Source organism: Pongo pygmaeus, chromosome 14 (genome assembly GCF_028885625.2).
Source record: "Pongo pygmaeus isolate AG05252 chromosome 14, NHGRI_mPonPyg2-v2.0_pri, whole genome shotgun sequence".
NCBI classification, from domain to species: Eukaryota; Metazoa; Chordata; class Mammalia; order Primates; family Hominidae; genus Pongo; species Pongo pygmaeus.
The window spans coordinates 110,343,175-110,369,742 of NC_072387.2; the positions used below are offsets into that span (position 1 = coordinate 110,343,175).

The 26,568-nt window shown below is 40.7% G+C and overlaps 1 protein-coding gene across 2 annotated transcripts in view; it reads left to right on the top strand.

Annotated features, from left to right (window-relative positions):
* PCCA (propionyl-CoA carboxylase subunit alpha) overlaps nt 1-26,568 on the top strand; it is a 454,909-nt gene that overhangs the window by 328,716 nt on the left and 99,625 nt on the right. For both annotated transcript variants that reach the window (XM_054445844.2, XM_054445846.2), the window contains exon 20: nt 18,324-18,422. In XM_054445844.2, the coding sequence (XP_054301819.1) occupies nt 18,324-18,422 (99 nt within the window). The remainder of the gene's footprint in view (nt 1-18,323; nt 18,423-26,568) is intronic.

Sequence of the window (26,568 nt, forward strand, 5' to 3'; positions counted from 1 at the left end):
GACTATCCGAAAAGCCAGGTGTCAGGAAAGACAATTTTGAAACTGACGTTTGATTTTGAGAAGGCTGTTAAACGTTCAAGGTTTAAAATACTTTGTGTTATAAAATAGAATTCCAGATTACCATAAATTATTTACTTTGCCAAAGTAATAACTCAGAAATTTTAAATAAGTAAAAACCTTTTATAACCCTTTACTAATTTTGCCAAAGAGCAGATTAGCACCTTACAAAAACCTTGTTGTGTTTTTATTTCAATGTTCAATCTACAGAAAAACCATATAATACCTTTTGGAATTTAGTCAGTATGTTCACATAGAGAACCTCTTCTGCAAGACTCATTTCCAAAATTCTTCCACCACTTGTTTGAACCTTCAGCTTTTTCCTAATTTAAAACTGTCCTTTAACCTAGACAAAAATTTATATTTCCATGCTTCCTTATAACCTTTTGCTAAAAAACACATTTTACCGTTCTTACATACCTTGCATGTAAATCTATTTCCAGTAGTCTTAATTACATGTTATAATGGTAACTCCTAGCAATTTTTAACTTTAATTTAAAACTTGAGGCTGGGCACGGTGGTTCATGCCTGTAATTCCAGCACTTTGGGAGGCCGAGGTGGGTGGATTACCTGCGGTCAGTATTCGAGACCATCCTGACCCACATGGTGAAACCCTGTCTGTACTAAAAATACAAAAAATTAGCTGGGCATGGTGGCAGGTGCCTGTTATCCCAGCTACTCTGGAGGCTGAGGCAGGAGAATTGCTTGAACCCAGGAGATGGAGCTTGCAGTGAGCCAAGATTGCACAACTGCACTCCAGCCTGGGTGACAGAGTGACACTCCGTCTCAAAAAAAACAAACAAGCAAACTTGGTAAATTGTTTTAATTGTTTAATTGTGTGCTAAGTGCTGCCAAGGTTTGCCTTCTTAATTAAAAGCATGGTTATACGTCCCCAGGCCTTACCAGTTGTGAAACCAGCAAGTCAAATGGTTCTCAAAACTCAAAAAGCAGCTTGTAACCCCAAAGCACTTACCAAACTTTATATCTGATCTGCATTGTTTAGTCCACCTATTTACATTTTGACAACATCTGCTCTTTACCAATAATCCTTAAGGCTGTTTTTGTTTCTCAATGATTAAAGTCACATGAACTGAAAGGTACCACAGTTTTTATCTTCCCTTTAAAAAATATTAGATCCAAGTGCTTGTCTTCCTTTAGGCCAAATTAATTAGAGCTCTTTTTACAGATACCACACACAGTATATATACAGACAGGCAAAAGAAAACCCAGTCGCTGGGTGGGGCCCTTTAAGAGACAGGGCTAGGAAAACATGCAGATATGGAACCAGAGAGGGCTCATCCCCTAAGGCAGGATTGCTAAACAAAGCCTTGCCACTGGAGTTAGAAGCCATGCCCTCAGGATGTAAAACAAGATGGAGGCCTGATTTCACAACCAACACCTTGCAGAGAATACAAACAATGATAGTTCCAGGGTGGGGGTCTGGCCTAGTAAAGTGTTTTCTAAAAGAGAAAAAACTTTAAAGTTAACTGCTGACAGGGTAGAGTAGGAAAAAAAAAAAAACAAAAACAGTTTAAAAATGCCTGGGAAAGAACCTCTTATTCTCATGCAAGTGGTTCTTCCACCGAGGAGAGAAGCTTAAGCTTAATTACTGTCCGATGGAGTTGAAACCCTTGGCTGGGGAAGGGGAAGGCTCCAGTGGCTCGTGGCAGAAAACACCAGCCAGCCACCCCGGGTGCCCTTGGACCATGTGTCCAAGCCTCAGCAGTGAAGGAGGGAGGTAGGGAGCTACTGCTCGCTGGTCCCTCCCGAAAAAGGAAGAAAAGGGCTATGGAAAGGTTGGGTTGGTTCTCAACTCCTGGGAGCAGCAGGCGGTGGGGGCACAGTTTCCTCCACCCTCAGAAATCTCAGGATGAAAAGGCTTAGGAGCCACAGTGAGAGGTTTTGAGTCCCCGTTTCACTCACTGCTTCTTGAGCCCCACATTGGGCGCCAAAAATGGTTCCTAGACTTTTCCTTAGTTCAGCTAAAGTTGGGGTTCTCTGTCCCATGGCCAGAAAAATTCAGGCTCGCAGTTTGAATGGGAGTAAGGCAGGGTTTTATAGGGTGAAAGGGAAAAAAAGGGGGAACAGGGACTCGGCGAGGCCAGAGTTCCTGCTAGAGTGCTTCTCGCCCACAGCTTAAATTCCTAGTTCCACATAGGAAGAGGAGGGGCCAAACGGTGCAGATGGTGAGGACTTCCTGAGGCTCCACCCCAGTGCACAGGCCAGTTGGAGTTTTTCCAGGGACCCCCTCCCGCCTGGCTGTCTCACCATGATCCAAACACCTCCCACTGGTCCCTACCTCCAGCAGTGGAGATTACAGTTCAACATGAGATTTGAACAGGGACAACTATCCAAACTATATCAGTGTGTCTTTTAGAGTTGGCCATTTTTGTCACCCCCACTCGTTTATATATTTTTTTGAGGTGAAGTCTCATTCTGTCTCCCAGGGTGGAGTGCAATGACATGATCTCAGCTCACTGCAACCTCTGCCTCCTAGGTTCAAGCAACTAAACCTATTGAGTAGCTGTTGGGATTACAGGCATGCCACCATGCCCAGCTAATTTTTGTATTTATAGTAGATACGGGGTTTCACCATGTTGGCCAGGCTGGTCTTGAACTCCTGACCTCAAGTGATCCACCCACCTCAGCCTCCCAAAGTGCTGGGATTACAGGCATGAGCAACCATGCCTGGCCTGTCACCCCTACTTGTGATATGATGCAACAAACCCATTTCTATGGCCAAATTGATTTGCTAATTAATGTACTATATGGACTGGAATTCTTTGGTACAAAACATGACTGTCCAAATAGCCTGACCTAATTATCTATTTTCCTTAACTTTTTGACAGGGAAATTTTTTGTTTTTGTTTTGAGACGGAATCTTGCTCTGTCCCCAGGCTGGAGTGCATTGGCATGATCTGAGCTCACTGCAACCTCCACCTCCTGGGTTCAAGCGATTCTCCTGCCTTAGCCCTCTGAGTAGCTGCGACTACAGGTGCATGCCATGATGCCCAGCTAATTTCTGTATTTTTATTAGAGACAGGGTGTCACTGTGTTGGCCAGGATAGTCTTGATCTCTTGACCTCGTGATCCACCTGCCTTGGCCTCCCAAAGTGCTGGGATTACAGGCATGAGCCACCATGCCCAGCCTGCCAGGGAAATTGTAAAGTCTACACACAATGGAGCTACTAGTGTAGTGAGCACCATGTGCAGTTCTTGCGGACCTCTCCTTGCACACCACTGTTTTTATTCTGAAGTATTTTATAGCACATATTGCAGTCCTATAAATTGATGCTCTTTTTTTTAAAGTTTGTTGAATTGCAGTATCCTAAATTCCCAAACCCATGTCCACCAACCACCTAGCACACTTTTTTTTCCCCAAGAGAAACCTCTTTCTTATTAAATTTTGCATTAGTGTCAAATCGGTTGACTGTTTTTTTGTTAAAGCACTGTCATATTTTTTCTATAATATATACTCTTTGACTTACTGTGAAATATATTTAAAGTAGAAGATTTATGTATATGTCAGCCAAACTGAGAAAGAAAATAGTAGCAAACTTGTTAGTTAGCCAGATAATGTGAGGCAGTTTCTCACTGTCTTTGAAGGGAGTTGCAAATATAGAACAGGGGAAAGTTAAAATAAATCCTACATTGTTGAAATGTTTGGAATCAGAGGTATCAATGTGAAGTCATTTTTTTTTTTTTTTAAATCAGTAGACACAGAAACAGATTTAGATGTATTTGCTTAGGGCTTAACTTTACAAACTTGGCAGAAACCATCTTAACCAGTAATAAAGTAACCTTACTGGTAATGGGCCAGGTGTGCCTCTTGATTTTTTTTCTTTTTTTTTTTTTTGAGACATGGTATTGCTCTGTTGCCCAGGCTGGAGTGCAGTGGCACGATCTTGACTCACTGTTACCTCCGCCTCCCAGGTTCAAGTGATTCTCATGCCTCAGCCTCCCAAGTAGCTGGGATTACAGGTGTGCAAACCATGCTAATTTTTTGTATTTTTAATAGAGACAGGGTTTTGCTATGTTGACCAGGCTGTGCCTCCTGATTTGATGCTGAAAAAAGCACAACATTACTTCTGTGGTATTCCTAATACAAATACATTAATCAAGAGGAAACATTTTCCCAAATTAACTGGTCTATGCCCTGCAAGTCTGGAAAGTGTCTTAGTCAATTTGGACTGCTATAATAAATATACCATAGAATGGGTGGCTTAAACAACAGTCATTTATTTCTCCAGTTCTGTAGGCTGACAAGTCCAAAATCAAGGTGCTGGCAGATCCAGTGTTTGGTGAGGACCCACTTCCAGGTTTTCAGATGGCCGTCTTTCTTGGTGTGTTCATTCATGGCTGAGAGCAGAGGGAGAGGAAGCAGCTCTTGTGTCTCTTCTTATAAGGGCACTGATGCCATCAGGAGGGCTCCACCCCCACCACCTCATTACCTCCCAAAGGTCCTGTCTCCTCATACTGTCATATTAAGAGTTAGCCTCTTATCATATGAATTTTGAGGGGACACAACCATTCAGTCCATAGCACAAAGAAAATCATGAAGGACAAGCAAAGTTAAGGAACTATTCAGGTTGAGAGAGACACCAAAGAGACATGAAAACTAAATGTATGAGCCTAAATTAGATCTTAGACATACCATAAAGGACATTATTGGGGCTATTAGAATTTGAATAGAGTTTGTGGATTAGATGGTAATGTTGGGTTAATAGTAAATTCCTGTTTTGTTGACTGCACTGTGCTGTTGACAAAATGTTAGTGACATCAAAATGTTGTTGATAGCACAGTGCAGTCAACAAAATCAGGAAGTTACTATTACTCCAGTGTGGCCATCCAGTTCACAAGACTCTGTTCACATTCACTAAGGAGAGGGTCCTTGTACTTGGGAATAAATGCTGAAGTATTAAAGGGTAATGGGACATCATAAAATGTTAGCATCAGAAATGTTAGCAGCTAGGGAATCTGGGTGAAGGGTATAAGGGAACTCCATGTACTATTGCTATAACTTTTATGTATATCTGAAATTGTTTTACAAGAAACAAACAAGATACAAAGAAATACCTCCCCAGGATGTTTATTAGAATAGAGGCTAACTGTACCATTTTTCTATTTCTTATTAGGTGCAATAAAAGGACACTGGTAACTATAAATTTAACAGTTAAAAGTAAAGTCATGGCAGTGGCTTACAGCTGATAAGTGCCCTGTATACTCTCTACAAGTGCATGCTTTATTGTGATTAACCTAATGGATAGTTAGTTTTGTTTTTTTTTTTAAACCAGGGTCTTCCTTGAGATGTAATGGGCACAGAGTAAATGGCTGATTGTTAGCTTATTCCCTGGATGGATGTGATGAGTGGGTCTGGGGCATCAGTTTCTATATCTCACCTTTACCTATCAAAGAAATTGGGACAAACCATGATAGCAAACAAATGAAAAGAAAAAGGAGTTTTATTGTTTATGCTTACAAAAGAATCCTGTTAATCAATTTGTAATCCACCAATTATTTTGGGAATAAAATTGTAGTGGCAAATAAATTTAAGATACAAACATAAAACTATTAAATATGTTATTTGTATTATAATGTAAAATATAATTAATATTTTAATATGTACATATTAGGAATAATGTCACTGGTGGCCACAGAGGCTAAAAAACAGAATGCAAACCTGCTGGAAAATCCTTGGTAGATAGGAGCATAGAAAACAGAATATCAAATACATTTATTGTTGGCCAGGAGAAATGGACTACTAGGGGAAATTCTAAGTGTCTAAGGATAGTACTAGAATGCTAAACAGTCACAGATAATAATATAAAGTAGGTAGGATTAACAAGAAACAGCTCATCACAGTCACAATCTATGGGAATTAGGCAAAGGAAATACGTAGACATTTTTATGGACGTCTTATAGTCCACTTAGATAATAGATGTGTTCTGTGGTGGTAAACCACCAGCTTAGGTAATGGGATTTATTGGAGGACATCAGTGGTAGCAAAATACATATGAAAAGCAAAAGCAATACTAATAGGAATCTGATGAAATTAGGAGAATAAATAATGGAGGAGATATTAGTGAAGAACAAGAAAAATTGAAGAACAGTAAAAGTAGGCATGCTTGGAAAAGGAGAAAAATAGATCTCTAATAATCATTTTTGGGGAGGAGTATAGAGCGTCACTAAGTTGAACTACCACCAACAGCCAGCATTCATTGAGGGCTTATTATGTACTAGGTGCTGTTCTAAGGGCTTGACTTCATTCCTCACAACCACTCCTTGAGTATGCATTTTACATATGAGAAAATGGAGACACGAACAATTAGGTAACTTATGGAACTGAGGTTCAAACACAAGCATTGTGACCATTGACGGCAATACTGCACAGAAACACAGGATTCCACCATAATCAGGTAGGGAAGCGAAAGGCAGTTTCAGTTGTTCTTTATGTAAGGAACTCATCTACCTGGAGTTATTCATTAAGCTGATATAATTTACAGTGTGATCTGCAGAGAATGACCTTATCACACCAATCCAAAAGAAACTACTACTATAATTAAACTGTGGGCAAAATAATGTAGGATATTTTTGTAGACCGTAAAACTGAAATTAAAGTTGTTACTGATCAATTAATGAGGTGATAATTAAACAGAAACTAGCCAACCTGACTGATTGTAGGCCAATACCTAAAATTTGTTTTTGCAATTCACATCCTTTGAGATATATTTAATTACATTTATAACACATGCATATTTAATATAATCTTTTGTGACAGATTGAGAGATCTTCACTATCATTATGTGTAATTTCTCTTGATGTTTTTGTCATTATTACATATATATTTGGGAGAGAAATAAAAGGCTGTTTCCAAGGTGATGGTGATAAAGAGCAAACTTATAAAAATGGTTGCCTCCTTTTGTTTGTATGAAACAACCATCTCATTTCCCTCTGGGAGGTCACTAGAGGTATGACAGCTCTATTTTGAAATAATATTTTAGTAAATAGGAAAGCAGGGTAAAGAAAGCCTCCCCTTTTTGTGTTATGTTAAGGTTTAAAACTGTTACAGTTTATACGAAAACATTAAGAATCAATTATTATAACAGCATCAAATTGTTTGAGTTTTGTCATGCTTTGCCTAGAAATAAGCACTGAAGCGAGTGACTTAGCAATGTTATTAGATCTGTTAAATAATTGGAAATTTATTGCTTATTGTCAGCATCTTGGCTTTTTAGAATTTTAAAGTGTGTTTGTGCTTCACATCTCTAGTTGCAGTTTATGTAGAATTTAGTGAACTATAATAACGTTGGATGGTGGTAATATCACAATTTAATTAACTGCATAGCATACAAAGTTCTTTGTTAATGGGGAATGGGATATACCTCATCTATTTGATATATAATTTAATAATCATACTTTTTGTTAGCAGTAGTTAAGTGATAAGAACTAAAAAGAAGCAATAAACATCTCCATCTCTAAAACAGTCTTACAAATATGCAGTGAGCATCTACTATATACAAGCACTATATCTTCATATTTAGATTACATTTGCTATTTTACTTTTCACATGTGAACTTAAGTGAAATACTCTAAGGAGTATTGCAAGGTAATTGCCCCTATAAATTACATAATTTATATGGCTCTTTAATTTTTTTAGATGTAAAATGGGAGGAGGAGAGCGTTGAGTTGGAGTGTATTATTTCTAGGATTCTTTCTAGCCCACAAGTCGAATCAGAAAACAGTGGCTCATGCCTGTAATCTCAGCACTTTGGAAGGCTCAAGTGAGAGGATTGCTTGAGGCCCGGAGATCGAGACCAGCCTGGGCACATAGTGGGAACACACCTCTACAAAAAAAAAAAAAAAAAAATTAGCCAGGCGTGGTGGCAAACATCTGTAATCCCAGCTACTCAACCCGCTGATGTGGGCAAACTGCTTGAGCCCAGGGGGTTGAGGCTGCAGTGAGCTGGATCCCACCACTGCTTTCCAGCCTGGGTGACAGAGTGAGACCCTGTCTCCAAAACAAAACAAAGCAATCAGAAATGTACAGATCTTTTTCCACAGTTTGTGCAGAAGAGTCACTTTTAAGATATACTATGAAAGCCTATTAAAGGAGCAGGAACTAGTTATTCATTTCTGAGAATTAGTTATAACTTGACCAACAAATTGGTTTTTTATCCTTCATATCATCTTCAGAAGTAGAAGCAATATATATGATCAAAGTCTTTTTAAAAATAGCGGAATACCTGGGCTTTTATATTTTCACTCTGCACAATGCTAATCTCCTTAACATTTGATGACAAAGAAAAAACTTGGAATTTGTGTATGACAAAAAGAATGACTTATGAGGTGAATCAGAAACACTTTTTACAGCCTCTGTCTTCCTAAAGTTTATTATTTTTGGAAATGGTTTTTTGGCAAATATTTTGTTTTGTAAGTTTTACATTTCTAAAGTTGAATAAAATTAAATGTTTAGCAGGTGCTTGTTGTAATAGAAGCTATAATATTTTAACTATGTCATGAGGTATCTCTGAGGAAATGTTTCTTTTTTGTTTTTTAATGGTAAGGGATGTCAGTAATATCTCTCAAATGTCAAATTAATTTAGGGTGTGTACTTTCTTTTTCCCTATGATGACGTAGATGGGAAAATTGAATGTTCCAAACAACTCATGGAAAATGTTCCACTTCAGCGTTATTTGTACCACAAATGCAGTGAAATGCTTTTAATGGAATCCAGAGTGATAGGTGGATTATGACATGTGAGGAGATGCCTTCTTGAAATAGGACATAAGTCATGTTTTTTTTTTTTTTTCCTTTTTCTGAGACAGAGTCTCGCTCTGTCGCCCAGGCTGGAGTGCAGTGGCATGATCTCAGCTCACTACAACCTCCACCTCCCGGGTTCAAGCAGTTCTCAACCTCTTGAGTAGCTGGGATTACAGGTGCCCGCCACCATGCCCAGCTAATTTTTATATTTTTAGTAGAGACAAAGTTTCACCATGTTGGCCAGGCTAGTCTCGAACTCTTGACCTCAAGTACTCCGCCCGCCTCGGCCTCCCAAAGTTCTGGGATTAGAGGCATGAGCCACCGTGCCCAGCCAAATCATGTTTTTGAACTTGTTTTAAATATCTGTGTGGGTGTGTGTGTGTGTGTGTGTGTGTGTGTGTGTGTGTGTATATATATTTTATGGAGTCTTGCTCTGTTGCCCAGGCTACAGTACAATGGCATGATCTCAGCTCACTGCAACCTCCACCTCCCGGGTTCCAGTGACACCAGCCTCCTGAGTAGCTGGGATTACAGACATCTGCCACCACGCCCAACTAATTTTTGTATTTTTAGTAGAGATGGGGTTTCACCATCTTGGCCAGGCTGGTCTCGAACTCCTGGCCCCATAATCTACCCACCTTGGCCTTCCAAAGTGCTAGGATTACAGGTATGTGAGCCACCGCGCCCGACCAGTATTATGTATATACTTTTTGTTTGTTTGGTTTTTTTTTTTTGAGATGGAGTTTTGCTCTTGTTGTCCAGGCTGGAGTGCAATGGTGCGATCTTGGCTTACTGCAACCTCTGCCTCCCAGGTTCAAGCAATTCTCCTGCCTCAGCCTCCCGAGTAGCTGGGATTACAGGCATGTGCCACCACGCACGGCTAATTTTGTATTTTTACTAGAGACGGGGTTTCTCCATTTTGGGCAGGCTAGTCTCGAACTCCTAACCTCAGGTGATCCTCCTGCCTTGGCATCCCAAAGTGCTGGGATTACAGGCGTGAGCCACCATGGCCAGCCTGTCATGTATATTCTCATTATAAATAATTTTCAACCAAACTGATCTGTTTGGTTAAGCTGGGGAAAGTTTTCAGAAAATAGAGTACACTGAGATGAATTTCATGAACTGTACCCACCAAAGTCTTGTCCTGGTTGATTCACATTTATAATGCCAATAGTTTAAATTAGCATTTAGCCTTTAAGTGATGGTGGAATGGTGAGACATACGATGTTTTTATACCAAACACTGCTTGCTCCGTGTCTTTTTTGGAGTTTACACTTTTCAAAAACAGGCGGCACTTCCATGCATTTATTTCCCCTTTATCTCTGTTTAGTGAATGATTGGTTTCATCTTTACAAAGATTATTCTGGCTGTAGTGGGGAGAAGCAGTTGGAGATATGGAAGATGTATGTGGGGAGGCCAGAGTATCACGGCAATCTGCCTGAGAGATGCAGTGGCCGGGGTTTGGGCTAAGGTGTTATTGGTGGAGATGGAGAGAATTCGTGGTATTTGAGAGCCACTCCAGCCTCCATTATTTCTAATTCTATGTCCTCTACCCTTCTCTGTCATCTCTCCACTGCCTCCCAGCCCCTTCCACTGTGTCCCCTGTATTGCCCACTTTCAGACCAACAGCCTTTTCCGGAATGTTCCACTAATTACTTACCCTAACTAAAACCTCAGGGTAGTTTTGTTCTCATACCACACGCACCTCCAAGACAGGAGGTGGGATTACTTTCCTCCTCATGTCATTCAGGACGACTGTTCCACTCTTTCTTGTAAGCCCTTTCTTTTTTGAAATCACATCATCAGTCTTCACTACCTCATCTTCCTCTTGGCAACCTTCAGCTCCCCTTCCCTGTATCCCTCTCCCTGCACGTGAAGACCAGCGGCCAGTTCCTGGTCTATCTGTCTGTCTCCATACAATCATTATTCCCTGTATTTTCTCTCCATCCACAGACACCACTCCTGTTTTTACATCCTTTATCCAATCCCTGGCCTGGCATTTATAGTCACTCACTCATGAATACCCTTAACTGCTCACTCCTTCATTCTTCCATCAGTCTCAAACTTAGAGGAACTCTGCCTCCACTTTCTCTATGCCTGCGCATGAGCACCTTACCGTTGCTGGTGAACATCACATACCAAGGGCACAGTCCCATCGTTACATGCGTCTGCTGGCCAGGGCCAGCTGAGCATCCTACACTGAGCAGCAGGGTTGCTGTTTCTCTGATAACTTCTCCTCCCTTATCCTCAGTGACTCCTTCCTGTCTTCACCACTGTATCCACATGTCCCACGTTCCTGCTGCAGCTGACACTACTTCTGAATGTCCCTCTTCTCTATACCACCAGGGCTCTAGATCTGATCACCATGACTTTTAGTTTTATTTCCTCTAATTCATTGTCCAAGCTATAACCTGAATGATCTTTCAGAAATGGACAGTGTGGCTCACACCTGTAATCCCAGCACTTTGGGAGGCTGAGGTGGGCGGAGGTCAGGAGTTCGAGACCAGCCTGGCCAACATGGTGAAACCCCGTCTATACTAAAAATACAAAATATTAGCCGGGCCTGGTGGTGTAGACCTGTAATCCTAGCTACTCAGGAGGCTGAGGTGGGAGAATCGTTGGAACCCACACAGTGGAGGTTGTGGTGAGCCAAGATCATGCCATTGTACTCCAGCCTGGGCAAGAGAGTGAGACTCCACCTCCAAAAACAAAACAAAAAAAAGGACAGCAGACAATGGCACTCTGCAGGTGGAACCCATTCATGTTTCCCACTCCTGTCCCTATTCTTCAAGAGCCAGCCTCCCCTTCTCTCTGCTCCATCCACACGAGTTTCAAACCAGCTCAGCTCTTTCTCACCTCAGGGTTTTGTTTTTTTTTTTTAAATATGACATTCCTTCTAGAATATTCCCATACACCCATCACTAGCATACATAACTAATTCCTACTCACCCTTCCAGTCTTTGCTCAAGATCACCTCCTCAGAGAGGTCCTTCTTCCTGCTGACAAGTAAAGAATAATGAAAATTCAGAAGAGGCTGTAGAAATTGGCTGGGCGTGATGGCTCACGCCTGTAATCCCAGCACTTTGGGAGGCCGAGGTAGGCGGATCACTTGAGGTCAGAAGTTTGAGACCAGCCTGGCCAACATGGTGAAACCCTATCTCTACTAAAAATACAAAAATTAGCCAGGTGTGGTGGTGGGCGCCTGTAATCCCAGCTACTCGGGAGGCTGAGGTAGAAGAACTGTGTGAACCTGGGAGGCGGAGGCTGCAGTGGGCCAAGATTGTACCACTGTACTCTAGCCTGGGCAACAGAGCGAGACTTTGTCTCAAAAAAAAAAAAAAAAAAAGAAAAGAAATTGCTGAAGATTTGTGACTTTTCACAATACAGTTTTAGTAGTCAGATTATAGAAGGTTATGGGGAAAGGTCTACGGTAAGAAAATAGCTACAGAGAACTTGTTCTAGAACCTGTCAGAGAAAGGAAGAGACACGATTAGGGAGCTATGGAGTTGTGCATGCGTTTGAAAGCAGAGGCGAGATGCCAGTGTAGACTGAACGCTGGAGAACAGTGAAGTTAAAAGGATTAACTAAGAAGCAGAGAGGGCATGAGATGTGACTACAGGAAAGAGCATGGCTGGTGAGGCAAGAAAATAAGGACTTGGGCCTATGGCTTCGATTCGGTAAAGAGAAGAAGTCATCTGCTGAGAGTAGGGGGCAGGGTTGTAATTAATGTAAGTTTGGTGCACTTGAGTCCTTGGTCAATTTCAGGGCAAATTATAAAATCTTTGTTTACATTAGCATTGCTGCTAAACACCTCTAGCATTGTGTCTTTGAATAGTTTATGAAATACAGAGTTTTTTGCATAATTTAAAATACTCCAGTGTTTTCACAGTGCTAAGACATTTTGATAATATTGTCTGCTTTGAAAGGAGCAGATTTTACTTGTGCCCCAGGATATTATGTGATTTATCGCTTCACTTTTGGCCTATTTTTCTTTTTATCCTCACACTGAATTTGATTTAATTTGTTAGCTTTTATTGTCAATTAAAGGAAAAATGTTAAAAAGTTCTAACCTCAAACAGAGGTATGTGAGCAAAACACTCACTTTATAATATTGGAAATAGCCGTATTAGAAATTAAATGTCTAAATGTGGTGGCTCACGCCTGTAATCTCAGCACTTTGGGAGGCCAAGGTGGGAGGATTGCTTGAGCCCAGGAATTCGGAACCAGCCCTGGCAACATAGTGAGAACCTGTCTCTCCAAAATCAATCAATCAATCAATCAATCAATCAATCAATCTAGAGGTGGTAGCTTGTGCCTGTAGTCCCAGCTACACGGGAGGCTGAGGTGGGAGGATCACTTGAGCCTGGGAGGTCAAGGCTTAGTGAGCCATGATCATGCCACTGCACTCCAGCCTGGGTGACAGTGAGGCCCTGTCTCAAAAAAACAAAGACATTAACCATCTAAATACATCTGAAATAAAAGGGCTTTGTAACCACAGAATTATAGATGTAGCATAGATATTTGATCTTGTTAGTTCAGGTCTCTTCTTTTTCAGATGAGGAAGAGAGATTATCTGAAACACATTGTAAAATTTGGTGTCGTAGTTGAAGTCTGTAAATCTACAACCAGAGAAATAGAAATTAGTATCCACCTGTTAACTCAAATGCAGTTAAAAAAAAAACAGCTACTATTTATTGTGTGCCTACTAGTGAAAGGTCTGAAGTGGTTGTTGATTGCATATTGTAATGACAGAGAAAATGAGCACACTTCACTTGAAAAAAAAACTTTAGAGCAGATGTAGTGGCTCATGCCTGTAATCCCAGTACTTTGGGAGGCCGTGGCGGGCCAATCATCTGAAGTCAGGAGTTTGTGACCAGCCTGGCCAACATAGTGAAACACCGTCTCTACTAACAATGCAAAAATCAGCTGTGCCTGGTGGCAGGCGCCTGTAATTCCAGCTACTCAGGAGGCTGACACACGAGAATCGCTTGAACCCAGGAGGTGGACAGAGGTTGCAGTGAGCTGAGATCGCGACACTGTGCTCCAGCGTGGTCCACAGAGTGAGGCTCAGTCTCTAAACAAACAAACAAACAAACAAAAAAATTAATGTACTGTATGTATATACGGTACAAAATTCAAAAAGTCCAAATGGATTTGTGGTGAAAAACAAGCCTCCCTTTCATCCCTGTTCCTCAGCTATTCTGTTCCTCTTAAGCATTTGTCCAGAGATACTCTTTGCATTTAAAAACACACATGTATAGTTATTTTTTTCTTAAAAAATGATAGCACACTGTATATACTATTCTGTATTTTCTTGAAAATGGTTTCAAATCAGTATGTATAGAGATGACTCATTTTTTTAAAGAAGGGGCACTAAGTTTTTACATTCTACAGAATATATATTTATTTGATATACTTTAAGGAAACCTTTGCTGGGTGTAAAATTGGGGGACAACATTTCCTTTTTTTAGTACTTAGACCATATTGCTGTGTGGTCTTCTGTATCTGTGTTGCTTTTGAGAAATTAGGCTGACCAGAGTTTTTTTTCCTTTCTCATACATGATTTCTTATTTCTTTTTTTTTTTTTTTTTTTTTTTGAGATGGAGTCGCACTCTGTCGTGCAGGCTGGAGTGTGATGGCGTGATCTCAGCTCACGCAACCTCCGCCTCCCAGGTTCAAGCGATTCTCCTGCCTCAGTCTCCCAAGTAGCTGGGACTACAGGCACCTGCCACCATGCCCAGCTAATTTTTGTATTTTTAGTTGAGACGGTTTCACCATGTTGGTCAGGCTGGTCTCAATCTCCTGACCTTAGGTGATCCGCCCGCCTTGGCCTCCCAAAGTGCTGGAATTATAGGCATGAGCCACCGCACCTGGCCCGTGATTTTTTATTTCTAACTTAATACCTCCGTACTTCCTTTTTGTTCTTTTCTTTTCTTTTCTTTTTTCTTTTTCTTTTTCCTTTCCTTTTCTCTTCTCTTCTCTTTCTTTCTTTTCTTTTCTTTTTTTTTTTTTTGACAGCATTTTGCTCTGTCGTCCAGCCTGGAGTGCAGTGGCAAAATCATGGTTCAGTGTAGCTTGGAAGGCCTGGGCTCAAGCAATCTCCTCTGCCTCAGACTCCTGAGTAGCTGAGACTATGGGCACTGGCCATCATGCCCGGCTAATTAAAACAATTTTTTTTGTGGAGATGGGGTCTCACTTTGTTGCCCAGGCTGGTTTCAAACTCCTGGCTTCAAGCAGTCTTCCTGCCTGGACCTCCCAAAGTGCTGGGCTTACGGGCGTGAGCCATCATGCCTGGCCATAATTCTTCCTCTAGCCTTAAAGTTCTATAAACATAATCAATCCACAAATTCCAGGTTTTATTTATTTTGACAAGTTTTATCCTATTATATATCTTTGAATGTACATTTGTTCTTTTTGCTTTGTGAGCCTCTTTGGACAGTTACATATTCTTTCTGCCCCCCTCCCTCCTCCATATCTGTTGTCTTCTCAGTAAATTGGTTTTATGTTGTTAGCCTTATCTATTTCATTGTATGTGATTTCTCCAGTCCTTATCTTTCTTTTTAGTCACATTTATTCTATTTTTGGTTGCTTCTTAATGTGGCTTTTATCTCAATAATGTTATTTTTCTCTCCATTTTTTTCTGAGTTCTATCAGCTTGACTTTCATTTCCTTCTGTTGTTGTATAATCTCTTCTTTGAACCTTTGTTTTTCTTCTTTGAGCTCTTTTTTTATTTTATTTTTTTTAAGAGGGGTCACGTTTCCTATGGTTTGCCTTTGAGACTTTGGAGAACTATTTATCTGAACTCTTCCTGTGTTTCTTTGAGTAGTTCTTGTGTTATATGCTACTAATTTACCTTTTTCTCTTTCTGAGTTTTTTTTTTTTCCCCAAATTGTATGCAGACATCCAGTATTGGTTGTTTTCTGAGTGTTGTTTATGTTGAAATAGGGCGGGAGGGTAGGTGAAGCAGGCTACAGCCTTTTTTCTGGACATGTTACTTAGTCATTTCTCACCAAATCTGTTATTTAGTTTGAAAGGGTAGGCTGGTTCTTCGTGTCAGAGTCTATCACGAAATGCCACCTCCACTCTACATCTGCCCCTTCAGTCACCCTTGACTGAAGAGTTGCATGTACGCAGTGGATCTGGCATAGTAACAAGGATTCTTTGGTTCAGCCAGCCCACCTTTCTCTGGTATTAACCCGTGGTTCAAAGAGACGTTCTCTACTTCTCGTATGGCCTATACTTCCTTCTAGATTCCCTCCTTGGATGCTAGCATCAGTAGAATCACTGTCTCTCTTATTCAGCATTATGTATCTGTGTATTGCTGGAAGCCTGAGAAGGCCTGTGATGGCTTTCCACACATCCCTTTCCCCACTTAGTTCTGGCAGATAGGTTTCAGTTTATGATTTGGAGTCATGATAGCTTCCCTGTTTCAGTTGTGTAGTGAAGTTGCAAATTTCTACTCATGACTCATTGTGTAGATGATGAAATGTAGTGTATTTGCTATCACCTGTCATCTTCGTCAGAGGCCTTCTACCTTTAGTAGTGGATGGTGGGAAGAAAAATTTGTGAGTAAACAGGATCTTGGCCTCTGTTGGTTTAAACAGTCTCTTTGGGGTAATGTGTTTCAGTTTTCTTCTGTCCCCAGCTTCTGCTGAGGTGAGGTCTGGGAGCAGTGAGAGGGGCCTTTGGGAATGATGGTGAGATCTGCCTCGCGGCACTGGCATGGGGAGAACGTATACTCACACGTAGTCCTCCTGAGGCTTTGCTACAAGGGCCTGGGTTGGTAACCACTGAGTAACGACTCTCGCTGTTTAGGCTTTGAAAGCCTTGAGGAGGCTTCTGCTGTCCTTAGACCCACTACAGTCGGCCCTCTGTATCCATGGGCTCCGCATCTGTGGATCCAACCAACTGCAGATATTTGGGGGGGTGGGGAGGAAAAGATTTGGATCTGTACTGAATGGATACAGCCTTTTTTCCCCCCGTCTTTATTCCCTAAACAATAGAGGATAACAACTATTTAGATAGCATTTACATTGTATTAGGTATTATAATTCAACGGTATTATAGGTAATCTAGAGATGATTCAAAGTATATGGAAGAATGTGCATGGGTTAAATGCAAATACTACACCATTTTATATCAGGGACTTGAGCATCCCCGGATTTTGGTATCTGCAGGGCAGAGCGGGGGTGGTGCTCCTGGAACCCATCTCCCATGGATTCCAAGGATCAACTGTATTTGCCTGCAGTCATCATGGAGTTCCCCATACTGTGTTGTCTTCATCCTGACCCAGACCTTCACTGGTCAGAACTTCTGGATTCCTATCACAATGTTCTTGGGTTATTTGCCCAGCCCCTCCCTCCAGCCATGCTATGCTGTTGCTGCCATGCCATATTCAGAATGCCACAAAACTGAGCCCTGGGCTTCACTGCAAGCCTGCAGCCTCCCCTACGCTGTGTCGCAGAAGCAGACCTCTCGCCTGGATATTTTTAGGGCACCTGATACTTGTCAGAATATTTTCAGCAATCTTTGTCCACTGCCACCCCCTGCCCTGTCCCCAAGGGTCCAGCAGAAGAGGAAATAGTGAGGTCTCTGATAATCTGATTTTAATGAGTATCTTTTAAGAGAAATAAGTGATAGTGGGGGAATTGTTAGGGATCATATGTCATAGTTCTGCTGCAGGTTTATTTGGAAACTTGAGCAATCTTAAGTATCACCTTGTTAGGTTGTCTACCATATAATAATAATGTCATCTGTAAGCCTCTCATATTAAAGAGTTAGGGAATAAGCATCAGTGAGTGAAAGGAAGAAAACCAATGTACTTTCATTTTAAATTAGCTATGATTTTTAAATTTCCATTACTTTTATATTTATTTGGAATTTTTTTTTTCTTTTATGAGTATCCCTGTTTTGAAAGATTATGGGTCTTTTTTTGCATATTCATGAAGGATGACTGGATGAAATCAGTCATTTGTGATTGACAGAAATATGACAGAACTTTGCAAAGTTTGAATGGACTTTTGATATTCAACACCAAATAATTTTGTCTAATTAAAGCTTCTGTTTAATTAAGATAACAATGCATAGTCCTTCATTAAAATTAACACAGAAAAAGTTCTTCCTTGGTCCTTGGAGAGGATATTATATGCAAGCCCTGTTGTGTGGGTTGCAAGATGTCACTGGAATTTATATGCATTACTTGTCTAATTGCAGTAAATGTAGCATGTCCAGATAGGTTTCGAGTTAGAAGGCTGTTTGTTACTTACGGAAATCACTTGAAGCCTCAGTACCCAGAGGCAGCTGTTCACAGGTCTTTCACCTCTCCCCAGAGATGACTGGGAAGACGCTGTTGTTGGACCCTGTCTTTCATGGCTGGAGCAGTAAACATGACAGGTTGTTTGGGAGCCATCTGTTTAAAATGGCTGCTGCTTTGTATGCAGCAATGAACTTGAGATCAGTTTTCTGTCTTTCTTCATGGTAATCGTCTTATTTGATGTCACAACAGGTGGAAGTTGATGGGTCGAAACTAAATGTGACCAGCACGTGGAACCTGGCTTCGCCCTTATTGACTGTCAGCATTGATGGCACTCAGAGGACTGTCCAGGTGAGTGTTGTAAGGATTTCCTTAGAAGGCCTCCTCAAGTCCAGAATCCTTGTCAGCACCTGTGTGGCTAATACTTAGAGCTATAGCAGGGAAAAGCTGTATTTTATTCACCTTATACTTTTTACAGTCGAAAACTTTTTCTTTTCTTATTTTAGAGGATCTTAAGTGTTAACCTGAGCAATTAATGTTTTCTTTTTTCAGACAATCCAAGAAGGTTCATGTATTGTACTTTGTTGTAAACAAGGAGTTCTGCAAGCTTTTCTAAAAATACTAGATTACCTGTTTTTTTTTTTTTCCCTCTGTGTGTTTTTAGTTGTAAAATACAACTTACTTTGTTACCTTTCTTTTCTGTGCAGTTGAAATTACGTAGTGTTAGGCTAGCAAAACTTGTGTTATTCAGGTTGACTTTCCACGGCTCACTGATGTCCTTTAAAAATTTAGTAATCTTAACTTATTAATCTTTCTTTTCCCCTCAATATAAAATGTCCTGCCTTGAGGAGATGCCTTGGAACCCAGAGTCGATAGAATGTTTTTTGTAACCTGTGACTTCCATTTTAAAGTAGAAAGTTATGAAGAGAGATTCTGCCAAAATTCTTCACCTTGCCTCATATTTGAGGTTTAGCGTTTTAGGAAAAAAAAAAAAAAAAAAAAAAATCATGGAACATGTGGCTATCACAGGCTAATAAAAATCTAGCCCCACGCATAGCATTAAATGCTCATTCTTTGTTCTTTTTTATGAAAATCATCTTAACTTGATTTTACATAGGAAACTGGTTTTAAAAACCTTGAGAAATCAGGATAATCACAGATTAAAACTACCTACTCCATACCTGATTCTTATCTACCTCTATGAGAGACTGGGGCAGTGGACTTCAGAATGCACAAAAAATATTTGATGACTGAACTGATTTCTAAGTCAGTTTCAATTGATATATTATCTCTATGGTTCCAAGTAACCTTGAACTCTTGGTAACGAGCCCTATATTTTGACTTTAGTTTTGTGACTTGTCCCGGTATATTTTTTCTCATTTTTTTTATTTTCTAACTCCTGTCTTTTCTCATATTTTATAATTTAACTCATATTATTTAACTTTATATAATATTATGTCAGTATAAATTATGAGGTGAAATATTTTAAGACTCTTGAAAAAAATATCACTACATAATTTCACATTACTTAGATCCATGTATTATTATATCTTTAAAAACTGTGGTGCCCGGGTGCGGTGGCTCACGCCTGTAATCCCAGCACTTTGGGAGGCCAAGGCAGGCAGATCACCTGAGGTGAAGAGTTCCAGACCAGCCTGGCCAAAGACGGTGAAACCCTGTCTCCACTACAAATACAAAAATTAGCCGGGTGTGGTGGCGGGCGCCTGTATTCCTAGCTACTCGGGAGGCTAGGGCAGGAGAATCGCTTGAATCTGGGAGGCGGAGGTTGCAATGAGTCAGGATCACGCCATTGCACTGCAGCTTGGGCAACAGAACAAGATTCTGTCTCCAAAACAAACAAAACAAAACAAAAACAAACAAACAAAAAACTGTGGTTTTGTTATACTGGTTTATGTTCGATAGACTATAAAGTGCATTGAATATGTTATGGCTCAGGTATTTGTCAGAGGGACATAGTGTTAACTCTCAGTAGTCAGAAGAAAGGTACAAACTCCTCTTATGCAGATTTTTTGTATTGTGTTACTTTCATCATCCTTTTCAGTGAGTGTGCAGATAGTTGTCTTGATGGCACTTTTACATGTAGAGTTTATAGCTAGATTAATATGGATATATATGTAGAATAATAAAAAATATTTTCCCTAGTGTAGGGATCGTGTTCGGTAAATCCCTTTTTAATCCCGTGAGTACTTTGTTACTAAAAGAATTAATGTGTCTGAAATAAGTGACCCCTTAAAGGCAGATCCCTTGACTCTTAGAAGAGGTCGTTGCATCAAGTTAAGTACTCTCTAATTGGAAGGAAATAAACTCAGAGAGGTAAATGGTGTACTAGGAAAAACAGTCGTTTACCTAAAAAAAAAAAAGTAAGGAGAGTTTTTCCTTGTGAAAGGGGATGGATTTTATTTACTTTCTGTAGGCATTAGCATTATATCGACTCTTTCCAAAAATGTAATGTGGCCCCTATGAAAATAATAACAATTTTAGTAATAATAAATAACACACAGTGCTTACTGTGTGTCAGGTGTAGTTTTAAGCATAGTACAGATATGAACTTCTTTGATCTTCACAATTGTATGAAGTAGGTGCTATTTATAATTTTATAAATGAGACAACTGAGGCTCAGAGAAAAGTAAGTGACTCACTCAAGGTCATCAGCTAATAAGAGGTAAAGCCATGATTTTTTTTTTTCTTTTTAAATGAGACAGGATCTCGCTCTGTCACCCAGGCTAGAGTGCAGTGGCACAATCTGGGCTCACCGCAGCTTTGACCTCCCAGGCTCCAGTGATCCTCCCACCTCAGCCCCCCAGGTAGCTGGGACTACCGGTGTGCCTGCCACCACACCCAGCTAATTTTGTTTATTTTGTAGAGATGAGGCCTCACTATGTTGCCCAGGCTGGTTTGGAACTCCTGGGCTCAAGCAACCGTCCCCCCAACCCCTGACCTCAGCCTAGAGCCATGATTTAAATCCGAGCAGTCTTGCTGTAGGTAGGATCTTTGCAATCAAGCATTGCAGAATGCTGAGGCAAGCTATGTAACTTCCTGGGCATCACAAAGCTAGGAAGAAGCAGAGCAGAAACTTGGTCCGTGGCAGTCATGTGTGCTTTCCCCCACTATGCTATAGTACTTTGCGATTTTTCCTATCACATTCTTCTTCAAATTATAATTACCTGTCATTCATGCTTCAAACCAGAGATGCTTAAACTTTAATGTGCTTCAGAATCAACTAGAAGCCTTGTGGAAACTCAAGTTGTTGGACCCACCCGTAGCTTACTCTGATTTAGCAGGTCTGGGCTAGGTCTGCATTTCTGGCAAGCCCCCAGGCAATGCTAATGCTGCTGGTCTGGGCCATAGTTGGACACCCTCTGCTTTAAACCTTTGCAGTCGGAGAATGAGCTGAGGAGTGGTGTGCCCCAGCAAGGTGGGTAGGAGCCGAGTCACACGAGCCTTATTAAGGACCTAGGACAGGCTCTACTTTATCCCTAGGTCAGTAGGGACCCGTGGAAGAGCTTTCAGTAAGGAAGTGATGATTGAACAGAATTGTAGCTTACAAGGTTTTTTTTGGTTTTTGGCTGCTTTGTGGAGAGTGGTTTGAAGAAGCATGAGGTGAAGATTGGAGGCAGAGAGAGAAGTCAGCAGGTGTTAGGGATTTGGAGGTGAGAAGGCTCAGCAGCTGTGGGGATGAGGGCACTGTGTGCAGAAGGGATCTGCAAGCGTGACAGGGGAAAGAAGAGGTGGCTTTACAGTCATCTGCTGATTTCTCTTCTGGCCACCGTTAGCATGGGCAAATCTCCACATTCTATTCCTGACTCCCCCTTTTCTCTCTCTGCTTGCTTCCTGGGCTGCATTGCTCCAAGAGTTCCAGCTTAACATCTCCAAGCGGATAGCTATGAAATGCAATTATGAGTGTTTGTGTATCTCTTTGCAATTGTTTATGGTAAATTCTGAGAAATAAGGGATGAATATTACCAAAGGTATTTTTCAAGTGATTTTACAGTAATCACTTGAAATTGATTACTGTAGTAATTGATTACTATAGTAATTGTAGCTATTTTAAAGTAATAACTACAATTCTTTTTTCTCTGGATTTTTGAGCATATGTATAAACTTTATATTCTTAAATATTATTAAATATTACTGTTTATCATTAACTTGTATCATTAAATTTTATTATTAAACTTCATTCAATATAAAATAATATGTATTATTTTTATTTTTATTTTCTTTTGAGACATAGCCTCCCTCTGTTGTCCAGGCTGGAGTGCAATGGTGCGATCTTAGCTCACTGCAACCTCTGCCTTTCGGGTTCAAGCGATTCTCTTGCCTCAGCCTCTGGAGTAGCTGGGATTACAGACATGCACTACCACGCCTCGCTAATTTTTGTATTTTTAGTAGAGACGGGGTTTCACCATGTTGGCCAGGCTGGTCTCGAGCTCCTGACCTCAGGTGATCCACCTGCCTCAGCCTCCTAAAGTGCTGGGATTACAGGTGTGAGCTATCGCGCCCAGCCAAAAATATGTATTATGTGTATATAAAAGCTAAAGAATGACCCAATGAAAACCTGTTTACCCACTCTCTAGATTTAAAAAAAGAAAACAGGCTGGGCACAGTGGCTAACGCCTGTATTCCCAGCCTTTGGGAGGCCGAAGCAGGCAGATCACGTGAGGTTCAGAGTTCAAGACCAGTCTGACCCACGTGGAGAAATGCCGTCTCTACTAAAAATGCAAAATTAGCCAGGCATGGTGGCACATGCCTGTAGTCCCAGCTACTCAAGAGGCTGAGGCAGGAGAATCCCTTGAACCTGGGTTGTGGTGAGCCGAGATCGCGCCATTGTACTCCAGCCTGGGCAACAAGAGCGAAACTCCGTCTCAAAACAAACAAACAAACAAAAAAACCCAAAACATTATCAGTGCTATTTGTATCATTCTTCCTTGATTAAATCCTCCTTTCCAGTGCCCCTGAAGAACACCATTATGAGTTTTAAATTGATCACTACGTTGCTTTTCTTTAGAGATATTTATGAATACAACAACACTGTGAGCAGTATCTTGTTGAGCTGCTCTTGTTTTTGAACTTTGTAATTGCCCCCATCCTCTCTGTGTTCCTCCAGGAGTTGCCTTCTCCCCACCAGTATGATGTTTGCAAGCCTGGCCCATGTTGCTGCCTATAGCTGCAGTTTATCTACTTCCATACATCATATTAATATACCACAAATTATTTATTCTCCTCTAAATAGACATCTGTGTTATTTTCCTTATTTTGTTGTCACAGTGATGCTTATATGAACATTCTACTTCCTGTTTCCTCTTGACATAGGAGGTTCTCCAGGTCATGTGCCGGTAGAACAGCCACGCTGTGGGGCCTGTGCTTTCTCATTCCTGCATGGCAAGGCCAGATGGGTTTCCCTGTGTGGCTGTACCAGCTTATGTGCCCACCAGTAGTGAAGATGATAGTCATAATGAGAACAGTGAGCTAACCTTATTCTGTACTTACTATGCCTGGCACTGACTGTTCTAAGCACTTTGTATGTATGAACTTGCCCAATGCCCACAAAAACCCAATAAAGTACGTACCAGTGTTATCACATACCAGTGTTATCACGTACCAGTGTTATCCCTCATTTTGTATTTGGGAAAACAGACGCTTGTAGAGGCTGAATTGCTTTCCCATCTGGTAGTAAATGGAAATGCCAGAATTTGAACCAAGGAATCTGTGCCCTTAACATTTTTTTTCACATCCTGGTGAACCCTTGGCATTCCCAGACTACTTAGGTTTTTCCTGACTGGTGGGTTTAGATGGCATCTCATTATGGTTTTAGTGTGTACTTCCCTGATTAGTATGACAATGAACATTGAAAATATATATTTATTTGCTGTCTTGTTTTCTCTTCTGTAAAATACCTGCTCATGACTTTTGCCCACTTTTTAAATTGGATTGTCTTTTTCTTATTGACTCATAAAAGTTCTTCCTGTGTTATGGCTCCTTTTTGTCATATGTGTTGATAAAGTAGCTTGTGTTTTTATTGTTTTAAGTTATCCAACTGAAGTTTTAAGGCGAGATTTAATGTCAGAATTTTCAATATTTTCCTTTATGGTTTGTGTGTTTTGCATTTGTGTGGATAATCCTCTTCTACTCCTAAGCTCACAAAGATACCTATATTTTCTTTTAAACCTTTTTAAATTGTGCTTTTCAAAGTTAACTCCTTAATCCTCATGGGATTGATTTTTGTACATAGTGTGAGTGGCTCCTGCCTGTAATCCCAGCACTTTGGGAGGCCGAGGTGGGTGGATCACGAGGTCAGGAGATTGAGACCATCCTGGCTAACATGGTGAAACCCTGTCTCTACTAAAAATACAAAAAATTAGCTGGGTGTGGTGGCAGGCACCTGTAGTCTCAGCTACTCGGGAGGCTGAGGCAGGAGAATGGTGTGAACCCGGAAGGCAGAGCTTGCAGTGAGCCAAGATTGCGCCACTGTACTCCAGCCTGGGTGACAGAGTAAGACTCCGTCTCAAAAAAATAATAATAATAAATAAAATAAAATAAAATACAGATACCAGGCCGGGTGTGGTGGCTTAAGCCTGTAATCCCAGCACTTTGGGAGGCCAAGGCAGGTGGATCACCTGAGGTCAGGAGTTTGATACCAGACCAGTCTGGCCAACATGGTGAAACCCTGTCTCTACTGAAAATACAGAATGTTAACCAGGGATGGTGGTGCACACCTGCAGTCCCAGCTGGTCAAGAGGCTCGGCCCCTGCACTCCAGCCTGGGCGACAAAGCAAGACTCCATCTCAAAAATAAATAAATAAATAGAAATACAGATAACTCGTTATGCCAGCACAATTTAATCACAGTCCTGCTTCTCTTCCCTTACTACCTTGCCACCACCTCACCTTTCCAACCCCGAAATTCTTTAAAAGCTTACTGTTTCTGTGATTCTCAATTAATTGTAAATAAAAAGATGATTTTTCGCTTAATACGATCCTCAGTAGATTTGCTTCTGTGAGCTCTCAGTCAGTTGCACTCTTTCATTTTTTGTTAATCTTTCGGAAACCCTTAGCCAAGGGCATCAGATGATATTCGAGATACACCTTAGAAAAACATGTTTGTGAATCAAGAGGCAAATTGGGAAGTATTCATTTAGGGAAGTAATGAGAGCTAAATATGGAAAAATAGGTTGGAGGAGCCAGATAGTGAATGAGAGCCTAAAGAATCTATGCTTTTCAGTCAGCAGTGGAGATATTAAAACTTTTTGCAGAGTAAAGTAACGCCCATCAAAATGCCGTTATAGAATATTAATGTGTCCTCATCATAGAGGAGGGGTTAAGGGATTGAAGGGTGAAGTGGAGATGGAGTTCATTTAGAAGACAATCCTATTACTGCCTTCATCCTCCACTAGGGTGCAAGCAGTGTAGAGAAAAAGGGGGTTGAGTTTGAGAGAAACCTACGTTTCCATGCATAGAAACCACTTTCTGTTTCTATGAATTTGACTACTGTGGGTATGGGTACCGCCTATAAATGAAATCATATAGTATTTGTCTTTTGTGACTGGCTTATTTCACTTAGCATACCGTCTTCAAGGTTCATCCAGGTTATAGCATGTGACAGGATGTCTTTCCTTTTTATGGCTGAATAATATTCCATTGTGTGAATATACTACATGTTGTTTATCCATTCCTCTGTCAATGGACATTTGAGTTGTTTCTACCTTTTGGCTGCTGTGAATTATGCTTCCATGAGCATGGGTGTACAAATATCTGTTTGAATACCCCATTCTTTTGGGTATATGCCCAGAAGTGGAATTGCTGGATCACGTGGTAATTGTATGTTTAATTTTTTGAGGAACCTCCATAGTTGCTGCACCATGTTACATTCCCATTAGCAGTGCACAGTAATTTCAGTTTCGTGCCATCTTTGTTAACACTTGTTATTTTCTGTTTTGTTTTGTTTTTTAATAATAGCCACCCTATTGGGGGTGAAGTGGTATCTCATTGTGGAGCAGGACTTATCTAGATAGTAATTGAAGAAAAAGCATTCTGAATATTTCTAGGATGTGTCCTTCCTATATTGGTGTTACTCTGTAACCAGTTCACTGCACAAGTGGCACTTTTTTCAGTCCAAGTAGAAGCAAGTTTCTTAGAGCTGTTTTTTTTTTTTAAACCCTTTATCTCAACTTCTTTCCTTCCCATATATAAAACCAGTCTGTAATGTTCCTTCCCATATATAAAACCAGTCTAACAGTCTGTAATGTTGCTACCAGGTAATAAACAAGCCATACTGTATTTGGGAGAGGAGGGTGTGTTTCAAAGTCTAGTTCATTGTAATATCAAAACTGGTAAAACCTCTCCTCTCTAAACTCAGTTTGACCTCACACTGAGAAACCTTTACTAGTGCAGAGGAGAATGTTGCTTTCTTCTTACTTGCTTTATATTGGAGGGGCAAAAGGGTGTGATCCTGCTCCTCCCCATCATAAGGGTGTCAATGG